At 35.1% G+C, this 14,681-nt stretch overlaps 1 protein-coding gene and 1 pseudogene across 3 annotated transcripts; one reads left to right on the top strand and one right to left on the bottom strand.

Moving 5' to 3' along the window:
• The first annotated feature begins 1,469 nt into the window (after positions 1 to 1,469).
• LOC121243437 (co-chaperone protein p23-2-like) lies at positions 1,470 to 8,392 on the top strand. Of its 3 annotated transcripts, none has more exons than XM_041141555.1 (7): positions 1,470 to 1,654; positions 4,101 to 4,259; positions 5,116 to 5,299; positions 6,916 to 7,081; positions 7,470 to 7,501; positions 7,599 to 7,644; positions 8,113 to 8,392. In XM_041141555.1, the coding sequence occupies exons 2-7, from the start codon at positions 4,219 to 4,221 to the stop codon at positions 8,163 to 8,165; spliced, it is 522 nt and encodes a 173-aa protein (XP_040997489.1). In that variant the 5' UTR covers positions 1,470 to 1,654; positions 4,101 to 4,218; the 3' UTR covers positions 8,166 to 8,392. The 3 variants fall into 3 exon arrangements, with proteins under 3 accessions (XP_040997489.1, XP_040997487.1, XP_040997488.1); XM_041141553.1 differs by having other exon boundaries at positions 7,596 to 7,644; XM_041141554.1 differs by having other exon boundaries at positions 1,470 to 1,680; positions 7,596 to 7,644.
• A 55-nt stretch (positions 8,393 to 8,447) lies between these two features.
• Positions 8,448 to 10,709, bottom strand: LOC121243436 (annotated as a pseudogene).
• Positions 10,710 to 14,681: the final 3,972 nt, after the last annotated feature.

Here is a 14,681-nt window from a genome sequence, read left to right as displayed (position 1 = left end):
TAAAAACATATGTACAAGAGGAGAGGAAAAAATAGATAATAGACCAATGATTCGAGCCCTTGTTCCTTGGCCTTTGTCAAAGAGGGGACCGCATTAAGCGTTTTGGTGTTGTTCAACAAGTGGACTGAAAAGTTTGCTATCAAAGGCCATGCATGACTGGAGCACTACAAGCAACCATTCGTTTGTTAGATGTTCTCATGTCCACTACCTCCATGTTCTCATTCAGGAAAGTGGGAACATGGCCAGATATCTAAAGTCAAAATGACAAGGTCGCCAGCAGCTCATCGACAGCGCACTGCACTATTTCGATGCATGGGGCTCACGATACAACATTTGTACTGTTTATTATACACACGGATGTGCGGCAGTGCTTGAGGAGCATGCGCGACTTTGGCGGGCATGTAAGGCTCACGTACGTGCAACTCCATTTGGAAATGCCACTTGGGAAGGTTGTAGATCAGCAACCTTTGAATCCACTGGCGGGGCGCGCACATATCTTAGGTGGCTGAAAAGTAGTAGATATAATATTTTCAACCTAGAAAGAAAAATAGTAAAGAAAATAAAATGGAAGACGAGCAAGATTTATAATATTACAACAATAGAGGTGGAGCTAGAATGAGTGGAGGAGAGGGAGGAGCTGAGAAGGGAGAAGGGAGATAATAATTTTTGAGAAAAGATATTTGTAATAGTAAATTGTTGAACTGCTATATAATCATTTTGAAAAAAATGAATAAAATATAAGATTTACATGAAAAATAATAATTTTTTAATAGTAAATCCTACTCTTTTTCAAAACGATTGCGTGATATTTATGAAATTATTCCCTTGTTTTGATTTTTGGTAGATGTGCTTGTGTAAACACATCACCTCCCATTGTGAAACTATGGACTTGGGTGTTGCAAGAGTTATTTATCATCGTGGAACTATAGTGCAATCATGTCACCTACATAAAGTAAGAAGTTTTTGTAGATTTTATGTAGTAATCTAGTTTCCCTACTTGCGAGTAGATCTCCTCGAGTTTTTATTGAACTTAAAAGAGTGTTGAGAAAAATATAGGCAGATTTATAAAATTTATAATTTTTTAAATAAATATTTTTAAAACTATTAAATACTCAATAAATATTATCACATTGTCTCTTGTAATATTGTCATGAGATATTACAATAATACAAAGTAGTAGGCCTCTTATTTTCGCTAGCATTAATGAGTGTGTTACTTATATGCTTATTGAATTATTCTATTTTCAAGTCGCTATATAGAGTACACTATCTATATTACTCAAAATATAATATTTAATTTGTAAAATTTAACTTTAAAATTTATATTCTAAATTAAATTATATATTTTAATAAATATATTCTACGCATCGAGTCGAGAATATAATTTTTCTCTACTCTGAAGATCGAAATTGGTGCACTTTTAAACAAACAGACCAAACAAAACAACACAAGCGGGGTTGGGGATTCCCTCAAACCTGGTTGATATCGAGACTTACCGTGCAACCAAACACTGCTCCTCGTCCTCGCAACACGTCATTCCTTTCCTACAGACGACGCTTTCTATCTTTCACTGGCTACCACTACGGTGTTTGATTGATGATGATCTAATCTTTATAGATACATAACGGGCAGGTATTCAGAAATTTTTCTCACAGGTAAGCTTTAGTATAGAAGGAAAAAGGTGGGAGAGATCAGGCTATTTTTTCTTTATTTCTTTCTTCTTTGTTCTTTTGTTTGGATTTGAAACTGAAAAGAACAAGATTGGTAGGAAAAATCCCTTGCTCCGATAGTACTTTCACAAAAATTCGAGTTTGTTGAATGGTTGCTATTAATGTTTACTGCTAAAAAAATTTTGAGCGAAATCTGTTCTCCAAACTGGATTCCTTTCCGTGCACTCGGTTCCATTGTCCGGTTCTTCATTATTTGCTTCTATTTGAAAATGTTATTTATTCGTTTGTTTGTACATTTGGAGCTTTGTTCTTCATTATTTGTTTGTACATTCGGAGCTTTGTTTTGTTGTTTATTTCTTAGAAAAAGGAGTATGTAGACTATGCCAACTTTTTTTCCTGCTAGGTGAAGCCATTAGATTTGATTAATTTATTCACACCTACTGAAAAACTTTATTACCTTGAAAGTAGAGGTCTTGCTGGATGAATAAATACTGTTTTAATGTTAACAATAAGAGTATCATCGTTAGAAAGCTTTTTAGTGCATGGATGAATACGTACTATTTTTAGTAGCATTGATGTTTGCTTTGAAGATGATGAGTGTTTTGAAATATTGTCTTCATTTCAAATAAGCAGTTGTAGTTTTACTATGTAATTTTGGAAATGATTGTGCTGTGATATAATTAATTTAAACCTAATAAATTGAATGGATTTTTGTTGGAAATAACAGTTAGGGGATCTTGATAGCTTATTCTCTTTCCTTTCATTTTGGTGTCTAATGTATTTTTGGCGCTTCTGCAATTTGGTAGTTCTATCAAATTGTTATTCTGCAGCAGGTTTAGAGATTTTTTTTATTACAGAAGTAAGATAAGTTTTATGAATGATCAACAAAAAGAATTTTATTAATGATCAACAAAAGAGGTACATTTTGTTGATTCCGTGTATGCTTCCTGCGTACTTGGGCTATGCGTATTATTTTCTATTAATAAAACCTTATTCTTACTTATCAAAAACAATAAGAGGTACATTTTTTTGGGGGATTGGGGGAGGGGGGGTAGAGAGAGAGAGAGGAGAGCAAAAAAACTCTAAAAACCAAGACTAGAAAGACGCAAACTGGCCATCATCCAATGGTAAAGTGCATTAAAAATGACTGCATCGCCATTCTGGAAGATAAACCTTGACATGGATGGAAGTCCTTCAGAGTTTAACTACGCAAGATGATAGCTTTCTTCCAAATGTTTGTGGGACTCTCTAATTTATGTTATTGTAATACCCGAATTAGTATGAGATTTTGACGAATGAGGCTCCATATTGCATGGAAATGAGAAGTTCTTGCATTCTATAATTGATTCCTAGGGCCCCCAATCATAACATTTATTCGTCATTCCGGAGTATAAGCACAAACATGGCTCAAGTTCTCCTTGGGTCATTTCAAATAGTATCAAAGCCAATCTCAACCAGAAATGTAGGACTTGAGGCATGTCACCTACAACATATTGACCTGATGAGGGCAGTAGGGACTTAAGGGGAAGAAGTTGTAAAACCCAGGAATTAGCAAGAGATGGTGGCGAATGTGATCCCATAGTGCCTGGGAATGAGAAGTTATGATAGTTTATAATGATTTCAAGGCACTTCATTTGTATCATTGACTATTCCTTTTAGAGTATAGATGCAACAAATCTTTTTCTTGAGAATTTTTTTGTGGGATTGTCTAATTTTAGGTTCATATGTGGCTTGAGCTTTCCTTGAATTGGTATAATTTCTTTTTGCATTATCAAATGTTATTGCTGGTGTTGTTGAGAAGTTAAGATTGATGGGCTTTCTGTATTTGCCTTGATGTGGTTAGCTTCTTCTTTCTTTTTGATGTTCTTTTCTCGGTGTCCAAATTCCGTATGTTGCAAAATTTTACCATGTCAATTGCATTTTCCAGCTGGATATCAGCCATTGAAGATGGTTTGGATGTTAAAATCATTTTAAATGAGGGACTGTCTTTTAGCAGTGACGGGGGTATTCTAGCCTGGATTCTGCAATGTGGCAATGTTATATTATGAAGCCTCTTTTGATTGATTAGTACATCCAAGATAAATATATAAAATCTCATTCCTTGAATTTGCATCGAATTAATTATTAACCAAAGACCAAGTCATTATGTCTTGCTAGGTCTAACCATTGAACCATTAAGTAGAACTTGTAGTTTTGCCCCAAATTGTAAGAATTGGAAAGATAGGAAAGCTTTCTATGCAAGTGTTTGCCTTTATTTTTCTCACCTGTGTAACATTAGAGGCAATTTCATGGAGCCTTAAATGAGCAGTTTGCTGTAAGCTTGTGACAGACATTCTTATTCTCATGATGACTCTTTTTCATTTCACTTGCATCCCTCTCCTAACTATCTAATTCTGTTGGATTTGATAACTGATGACTTTTTAATTTTCAGGCACAGTTACCTATCAGAAAAAAAAATATCAGGCACAGTTCGGACTTCGGTGTCTTGAGAAGGATTCTCTTCCACTAACTGAAGGTGTTCCTAAAGAAGGCAATCAAGGAAAATTATAATGAAAAGCACCGATTCTAAACAGAACTTACTATTGAACAAGTAAGATTCACCTGTTTCTCCGGTAGTTTGGGTAATTGTTTCCTTTAAATTTTTGGATGAGATGTTCAGGTGCTCTTCTTCTTGATTGTAATTATTAGTCATTTGGTGGTCCTTCAGTGAGTTCCTTGTGCATTGCATTGTTGAAGGCCACCCCTTTCTCCTTCAGTTTTGGAGGATCCTGCAACATTGGCAATATTTTTTTATTACTTGGGTATTATGAAAGCCCCTTTCTGAGGGCGCTAGTTAGTAAATGTTATGTTCCTTGGCACTGCCACTAAGGTATTGGTGGTTATTTTTGTTTACAGTGGGGGGTTTTATAGCTTTTGGCAAAAGCAGACAAAGCCATGATAATCCGTCCAACTGTAAGGCTTTGTTTGGATCTTCAACTACTCTAAACTCATCTCAACTCATCATTACAATTTTTTTAAATTCCAACACAAAATATAATAAACAATTCAACTTTTTCAAATTCTAAAATAATAATAATATTAAAAAATAATATTCTAACAATATTTTATCATCTCAACTCAACTCACTTCAACATCCAAACGCACTCTAAGATGATCACCGCTGAGTTGTTTTAAGTGACAGCTTTTTACTGTTGTAATTACTTAAAGTGGTGGTTAGTAACTGCCACAATAAGTTAAAAAATACTGGTGGTTTTTTACTAAGATTATAGGTCTTGTTTTTATAATTAAAATATATGCCACTTTTTACATTTCCCCTTCAGCAGAGACCATTAGTGGTTGTCTTCAACCAGAGGTTTGTACTGACTACCACTTATCTTTTAGTTGTGGTTTTTGGAACTTTAGTGGCGGTTTTGAAATATTAAATTGTTTATATATCTTGAATGCAGCCGCAACCCAGAGGTTCTTTGGGCCCAACGCTCTGATAAGGTTTATCTGACTGTTGCTCTGCCTGATGCAAAAGATGTATTTGTGAAATGTGAGCCTCAGGGGCTGTTTAGTTTTGTTGCTCAAGGGCTGCAAGATGAATCCTTTGACTTCAGTTTGGAACTTTATGGCCCAATTGTGCCCGAGGTGAGACTAATAAAAGTCTCTTGATTATTTTCATCTATATCATTGATTTTACCAGTTATTTAGTTTATATAGCTTACCTACTTGTAAATTATTTTATATCTTTGTTTTTATCCAAAACATTTTTTGTTATTTTCTTGGATGACTGAGTTTGGCTTCAAGTGAAGGGAAGGGGGAAATAAACAAGTGACTTTTGCTTCATAAGGCATGCTATCCTGCTGATTATGATACTTCTTGGATGAAATTGATTCAAACTTTATTATCTCATTTTGGTCTTCCCCCGGTGTTTGTTATACCTGGGTGAGAATAATGTTTGGTAATTATGTCATCAGGCTTCTCAAGCGGCTCAAGTGTGCAGAGTATTGAAGTACCTAACTTGATCATATTTTCATAGAACATAACTACCTTGTCCAAACAGATTTCTATCCTATAGTGAAGGGAGGTCCAACTTATACTTTGATTTGTCTTTGCTGTCAATATCGTTAAATATTTGTTTCACACATCCCATCGCTAAGCACAACCTTAACATTATTTTGCAACCATGGGTAACATCCCTTCAACCCCTATTCTCTTTTGTTTCTGTTGTACCCACCTTTTACTTCATGGCTGTTGTGCTAAGTACACAGCTGCCCCTCAACCACTGATCCTGTTGCAACTTCATCACTACCACTTGCCACCTATGAGGTTATGTGTTTACCATGAAGCAGCCACATTGTAGTGACTTATAACTTTCAACAGGCATATTTAGACACTAATTGAGTCTTTTTAGTCATTTATTCCCTTTTAAGCTATAAAATGTTCTTCAAAGTGCCCGCACGATATTCCCACACTGTGTTGAATTTCTTTCACTTTTTGTAATACCCAAATTGGGAACCTTGGTTTAAGGGGAGTGGTTGTCTAAATTCTTTCGGCTCACAATAAGCCTCCTCATTACCCGCACATAGAATCACGTTTCTAGGTAATACAAGCCTGAAATTTCTGCCTTGTTCTGACTGCCCTATTCTGCCTTCTGGTATCAACTCAAAGATGCTGTCTTGTGTCTCCTTCCCACTATACTAGGCTTCCTCCACTTCCCTTTCTCTACTTGGGACACCACCATTCTCCAGAGCATTATCCTTCAAAATTATTCTGCCCGGTAGTACTGACTTTTCACTGACCCAGTGAACCCAGCCCCACCAAAGCCCTATGAGATAAGTGCTTGTCATGTTGTCATGTATGTCATGTGTACTTAGGTTGCACATCTTGTGCTTTTTTACGAAATTTATTACTTGTAGGGGAAAAAACAACACAGTTAGACTAGCTTTTGATTTTTCATGGTTGTCTAAGTGCAGCATTTAAGTATGTAAAGCAAAGCAGCAGTGCTAATGGTATTGTTCAAACATTGAAGGATGTCTAATGCTTGGAGTTTAGCCAAAATAAAGAAATGTAGTAGGTGTTAAGTTGGTGGTTTATATTGCATTATATAAGCTTTGTATATTCTCACCTTCGAGTGTGAGAAGTTAATAGTTCAAGAGTTTTTTGCCATGTTTTTGTTCTGATATTCCAATTTCATTTCAATTTAACCTTCTGAAATGATTGGAAATGTATAGGTGTATTGAATTTTGTACCTTATGGTGCAGGGTTGCAAAACTGAAGTTGGGTTGAGGAACATTCTATGCTCAATCCAGAAAGAGCAGAAAGGTTGGTGGAAAAGGCTATTAAAGTCAGAAGAAAAACCTGCTCCTTACATTAAGGTTGATTGGAATAAATGGTGCGATGAGGATGAGGAAGAGGAAGAGTCAGCTTGTAAGTTCGTATAACAGTTTCTAGGTATTCGGTTTCATGATGTGAGCAGTTTCATGTCCCTGACAATGTTTATGCACCAGGCTTCGATTTGAGATATTATATTATGCATGTGATTTGTACCTACTTGTGTTATGGTTTTCTTCCATCGTATTATATTTGAGGATTCTGGCTAGCATTTAATTTGCGGTTTATCTTGGGTGGTGTATCAAGTGCCTGAAAATTTCTTGTGGATAGCATTCTATGCCATTCAGGCTATTCTATAATTTTCTTCAAACTGATGGTTTATTATCAAGGTTGAATAAGATTTCAGTTCTTGTAGACAGTAGCTTGCTTGATCTGAGGCTGAACTCTTTTTTTTTTTTCTTTTTCTATTTTTGGTCTTTTGTAGCTGATTTGGCCTCTGATGATGACACTGCTGAGGTAATTTGATTCCCTCTATTTACTGAAGAGTGAGTAATGTAGTTAATTTTTTGCTTTGACTTAATCATGTGCCAAGAATTTTGTTCTTATGCAGCAGGATGTTGGTCAAGATGATGGAAGCAGCGATGACGAAGGAATGCTCTGTGAGTCTAAAATTTCTCTCTTTTATGGGAATTTTGTATTGAATTGCATTGAGAATGCAATTCAATACAACATTAAGTGTGTTCTCAAATTAATTTTTGTTATATGCATAGTGAAAATTCCTGTGTATGTAAACTATGAAATGCATATTTTTTTAGAGATGTCAATTTGTTGTCTACATCGTTGCAAGAGAAATGTGTCTTTCTTTTTGTTAAACATACAAGCACTTTGTCTCAGTTGTTTGCATTTTGAAATTTCAACCATTCCATTTCTATTAACACATTGCTAATTGAATGCATAGTTTGAACAAATTATTGTGTATTGATGTTATTATATGTGTTGGTCATTACTAATTTTGCTTCATGTGTGTATAGCGCTATATCTTTTCTCTTTTTTCTTTGATTATTTGAATATTTTTTTCTTTTTCTTTTCATCCTCCGCTCTGACATGGAAGAGTAATGCATTGACAGATCTTCCTGACTTGGAAAAGGCGAAGAGGAAACTAGCAACAAGTGACTTCTGACAAGCAACATGGAGCTGGTTTTTATGTTCCGACTACTCATAAAAATAGGTAGGAACAGTTGAAGAATTATGGCCATGACTTTGGGGTTTGTATACAGATCTGATTTTCCTGATGCCCAAAAAACAGCACCACCTTTTGATTTTCATATTTACTTTTAATTGGCTTGCATGCTTGGAGTTGGATACCTGAGTGGGTTTATAATCTGATAATATGGTGTTCTAAGGGTTTGCTGAGTGGTTTCCCTTCTTCACTTGAAGAGACCAAGATTCCTAGAATTCTCCAATCCAAATAGTTTCTACACTTAGCTAGAGATAAGATACTGCACGTAGACTCAATTGTATTTAATGTCGAGATTCGGTTTCTGCACCCAAAGAGGGTGGAGGGAAACCATCGGAAAGGTCCTCACCCCCTTCCGAAGTGGTAGGAATGGTGAAAGGTCCCCACTCCTACACTTTGCTAGAGATAAGATACTGCATGTAGACTATTGTATTTAATGTTGAGATTCGGTGTTGTCTTGGGTGGCCCTTTGCACCCAAAGAGGGTGGAGGGAAACCATCGGAAAGGCCCCCACCCCCGTCTGCTGTTGTAGGATTGGTTAAATAGCTGATTAGGAAAGAAAAAATAAATAAGATCTGTATGGCCAACCTTCACCTCCTACCCACATAAACAAAATTTTCTAAACTCAAATGCCCAGAAATTAAGAGCCCCACCCTACCCACAAATCCCTCCAAAACTTGGGCATCTAAAGATGAACTCTCATGTAAGAGTGTAAATCCGGATGCGGGTTCAAGTACCCGGCTATACCCGGACCCGCATCTCAATTTATAATGCAGTTAAGGTACTGTCCAAGTTAACCCAGTTATAATCAGGCGGATACTCGGTTATAAAAATCCAAGTATCTGGATTCTAACAGGATAATCGGATTTGACATACACAAAATGACGAGATCAAATGATGTCATTTCATCTATAAGGAATTTTATTGCCTGATATGGTAGTAAAAAGTAGTGAAAATTAGATGAAAAATAATGATAAAATAATGAATAGTAATGGAGTGTTCTCTAAATACATATTTCACTACCCAAACGAGCCTAAATTTCTTTTATGTTTTCACCCTCCGCTCTGATATGGAAGGGTAATGCACTCATGACAGATCTTCCTGACTTGGGAAAGGAAAGAGGAAACTAGCAACAGTGACTACTGACAAGTAACATGGAGCTGGTTTTTATGTTCGTACTACTCTTAAAAATAGGTAGGAAATTAAGAATTATGGGTATGACTTGGGGTTTTATACAGGTCTAATTGGCCTGATCATGCCAAAAGTTTTAAAAATTGTGATTTTTATTCATTTTAAGTACTGTCAAAAGTTTTATTTTTTGTTTCTCTTCTGCATACAAGCATGATGAAAAGCATTGATCACATTGAGCTTATCTAGTATGAGCTTTATAAGTACATATTATTGCCTGATATGGTACAAAACGTATCATAATACAGTAGCAACAGCAAGAACTATAATCATGAGCAATCAAATTAATGGGGGCATGTCCTTATTATTGTAGAAAGCAGCCAAGTGTTTGATCAAATCCTTGGCTTTCTCACTCTCCAAATCATTCAAATAAAACGCATGGTCTTCTCCAGCGACCCTTTCCCTCCTACCCAGTGCCTCATAATAAAGCCACCCTCTATCCCTCAACACATCCTTCTCAGCCACACACACCAAAACCCTCTTGCACCCTAGCCCCACTAAGCTAGGGGCCCCCTTGGCCACCGGGTTAATCTGTGGATCATCTTTGTCTGGTGAGGACGGGCAGATCAACGGCCACAACCGATCTACAAATGCCTTCTTATTTACATCTAGATGAGCCTCTGATCCGATAGGCTTTGATCCCCAGAAGTATGGGTGTTCCAAGACAACTCCAAGAATGCCTACTTTCAACCCAAAATCTACCTCTCCAGCGGCCATGGCCAGGTTATGAACAATATTGGCCCCTGCACTCACACCGGCCAAGAATACCCTCTCAAAATCCGCATGCTCATTCAACTATGCCTCAGGCCCAGAAACATTACCAGAATGTGAGCCAACCCATTGCAGCGCAGCCCTAGCGTCCTCATACGCAGCAGCAAGAGGGTTCTCAGGAGCTAACCTGTAGCTCACAGAGACTACAACAATATTAGCTTCAGCCACGATAGCGTTGAGGTAATTGTTGTGTCTGGAAGTGAACGGCGACCCAACGCAAAAACCACCGCCATGGAAGTAGACAATAAGAGGGAGTTTTTGGTTTGGTTTGGCAAGCTTTGGGAGGAAAAGGCGTGCAGAGAGGTCGAATTCCGCCAGGATTTTTACGTCTTTGGACGTGACGCCTGTTTTGAGATCCATCGATGCCGGAACAAAGTCCGTGCCCATTCTCTCTACGCGGCCGTCTTTATATGTTCGTATCATTCCAGGAAACTCATGGGCTATTTCTGGTTTGCTCGGCTCCATGGAGCATGGAGTCTTTGAACGGAGATGTAACAGAGAAGATGCTCTAAGATGTTTCTCCTCCACTCCTTTGCACTTGTAGATGAGCGCACAAGTGCTTACACTTGGCCCTTGCACGCAAGGGATCGAATATGTTGCAAATTACATTCGTACTTTGGCTTGGACCTTTCCAATGTTGTAAAATTACAATATTGAAGGTGATATATATATATATATATATATAATAAATAAATAAATAAATATAGTGGTCAAAATTGCTTCTATATATTCTAGAAGAATGCTATTATGTTTCTAATTTATACCACTCCCGTTGCATTAAATATTGGAGTCCACAGACAGCATTTAATGCATTGCGGTCTATATGTTATATCTATTTTTATAATTTTTGACTCAAAAATTTTTTTACAGTTCTGAGAGAGATAGATATAACATGCAGATCTCATTATATTTAATTGGGATCCACATTATCTACTACTAACATTTAATGTAATTCAAGTTATAGTTGTCTCTATCCCCTTGTCAAATTATGAAAAACATTTAAATAAAAAATTAGAAAAAATATATATTAATCAATAGCAATAGCAATGTTAATTAACTTTCAACAAAGATAAAACAAAGATTTTTTTTTTTTTTCGGTTAGGCAATTTTGTTGAGGGATATATATATATATATATATATATGATAAAGGAAAAATTATATATCCCATATTATCATATCACTAAGTATGATATGACATATTTATCACTATTAAATGATCATTTATTATATGCTTCTTTATCATCTAATGATGATTAATGTATCACTACTTAATATGATCAAAATAAGATGAGAGTGTGGTGTACAACATTATTCATGATAGAGATATACTCTCGATTAGTGCATGCACTTGCCATTTTTTGTTCATTGATTTAATTTAATGTTGTCTGTCATCTTATGATCATGTAATTTAGGCAATGACATGAACTTCCACCTAAATGTCTTCATCCCAAAAAGATTGATAACCAAAAAATACAAAACAAACCCAAAAGACATTGCATTTTAATTATGAACTACTACGACAATTTGATGGACATCGATAAACATTCGAACTATCATAATTTATTGCCATTTCATTTATTTTTAGGTAGTTATGAGCATTTCCCTTTAGTTTTGTATGACCCTTTGTCATAATTATCCCGTTGTTTGATTACCATATTCCTCCACCATAAATAAAAGATTTTTTAAAAAATAAATGAAGTGAAAAAATTGAATATTTGAGAAAGAAAATAAATATAAAAAAGCAAAGAGAATATAGAGAGAACTTTGGAGAGAGAGAGTAATGCAGGTTACAGTGTCCCAAAATCCTAGAGCTACTCCTTTACTAAATTGATTTTTATCAAATAATATACTTTAATTGGAATCCATATACAAAAGAAATATTTGCAAATTATACATGCGAGTAATGATGCCTACACAACACATTTAATAACATATTTCACAATACATATTGAAAAATAAGGATATTTTTGTAAAATGATGTCAGTTTTATAATGTATTTAACAAAAATACCCCTCTTTTTAAAATATTGTTGTGTAAAGTGTTGTAAAGAGTGATGTGTGTATATCATTTTTCTATACAATATTATCATACATTCGAGTCTTTGACCACATTTTTTGAAAGGAAAACTCATATTGACCAGTGACATTAATTCGGAGTCACACATGTTTTAAGCCTCGTGAGGATACAAGAAACGTTTCATCTCATCTCATTGCATCTCGTTATTACAACTTTCTCAAATTTCTATACAAAATATAAAAAATAATTCAACTTTTTCAAATCTCAAAACAATAATAATATTAAAAAATAATATTCTAACAATATTTTATTCAGTTTTTAACTTTCATCTCAACTCATCTTATCTCAACTCACTATCCAAACGACACTTTAATAATACAACTGAAATTAGTGCAATTAAATACTAAAATTAAGTGCCACCAAGTAGAGTGTTATTATAGTTACGCTCAAATATGGATGTCACATACGATGCTCCTCTTATACTTTTTAGGAAAATGATTTATACATAACATTTTTCACAATACTTTACACAATTGAGTTTTAAATGAAGGTTATTTTTGTAAAATAACTTATAAAAGTAACATTATTTTACAAAAATACTATCATTCTAAAACATAATTGTAAAATATATTGCATGGGTATCATTATTCTGCTTTCTATTTAGCAAGAAATATAGAAAAGACTATGATAATTACATTGGAGGTAATAAAAAGTGGACTAGTATGGCCACTAAACACATAAGATACAAGAAATGCTACTTACTATCTACACACCACATACCAATATGTGATTTGTCAATTTTGTCTTTCAATTTAAAAACAAAAATATCTCTTTATATCTATCAAAATCATTCACTTCAAAAGAGTGAGGCTGGGACCAATGATAAACTCTCATTTGGAATGCAAAGCTTATTTTCTACTTATAAGCTTAAAGAATACAATTTATGTACTTTGCACAAGGAAATTGACAAGACAGTCATTTTTATTCATTTTACAACTCTTTGTTAAAATGGAGAGGGCATTTATATAGAACTTTAAAATGAGGGTATTGTTTTGTTTTATAAAACTATAATACAAAAACAAATCCTCCCTAAAAAGCTTTAAAATAACACTTTTGTCTTTAAGAATCCAAAAAATATCTTCTCTTTTTTTTTTCTTTTATATATATATATATATATATATATATATATATACATGGGGGAGGGAGGATTCAATCTTTGGTTCTCTTAGTGAGAAACCAAGATGTTGCAAACTGATCTAAAGGATCTTGACCAAAAAATATCTCTACCGTCCTTAAAAGTTACACAAAAATTATTTCCAAGAATTTAAAATAAGTCCCAGCCTTCCAAAACCTAACAAAAAGCCAAAAATCTCTCCACAATCTCACAAAAAAGTGTAAAAATATTCTCTAGTCTACAAAATCTCAAAATAACTCTCTGACTTAAACATATTTGAAAAACTCATAGTTCCCTCTAAGAATAATGTAATCTAAATATGCATAAAGTTATCTTTTCTTTTACAAAAATAAAAACATTAGCATGAATGTTTACTAAAACCAAAATCTTTTTAACTTAAAAAGTTTGATCAAAAGGTTTCTAAAAGTCAAAAGATGTGTTTTTCTAATTCCAAGAATATATAATTTTTCTCATTTATCTCTTATTCATTTCAATATGATCTCTCTTACTCATCTTCATGACTATATCTAGAATTAAAATATTGCATTGAAAAAAACAAAACTATAATTTGTAATTCATGACTTGTTACAACTATGATGCACATTAGTCCTGTTGGGCAGGCCCCCGCTTCTAGCACACCCGACAGATCTACCCATGCTCGCGCTATATCGGGACAATCTGCCTGAATTAAGCGAAAGGGCAGGCAGATATAAAAAAAGTTTGTAATAGGTGGGCGAGTGCCGAGTGGGTATCATCCCATTTGCCCAGTTTTTACCCCGGCCACTTGCATGCCTAGTATATAAGGGGAAAAAAAACCATAATTTTCATTCAACATATTCTCTCCCTCTTCTCTTTTGCCAACGGTAATTGTGAGCGCTTCCCCTTATTTTCTTCTCTCAGCCAATCTTTTTCTCCTTCTAATCTTGATGTCTTCTTCCCATGTTTCTCTTCTTTTCTTTCTTGTCTTTTTCTATTACTCTTCTCCTCCTCTTTGTAACCATGGCAGTGGGTCACTCGATTCATCTCGGGTGTCTTTACCTTGCCAAACTCCAAGCCAGTATTTGCCTTGCGTGGCTTTGGTGGTTTCCGGCATGGAGAGCCACAATAGTAACTCACAATGCTCGGATTTGGTGGTTTTCATACATGAAGAGCCACATCCTTGGCTCTCCGAGCACAGATCTATTGGTTTCCGTGCATGGAGAGCAACAATAGTGGCTCTCTGAGCATGGCTCGGGTGGTTTCCCCTATATATTTTTTACTTTGTCGATTGTGCTATGGTGGTTGAAATATATAATTTGGTTGTGATACAA

The sequence above is a fragment of the Juglans microcarpa x Juglans regia genome, chromosome 8D (genome assembly GCF_004785595.1).
Source record: "Juglans microcarpa x Juglans regia isolate MS1-56 chromosome 8D, Jm3101_v1.0, whole genome shotgun sequence".
In the NCBI taxonomy this organism is placed as follows: domain Eukaryota; kingdom Viridiplantae; phylum Streptophyta; class Magnoliopsida; order Fagales; family Juglandaceae; genus Juglans; species Juglans microcarpa x Juglans regia.
This window is presented reverse-complemented; position numbering and strand designations above follow the sequence as displayed.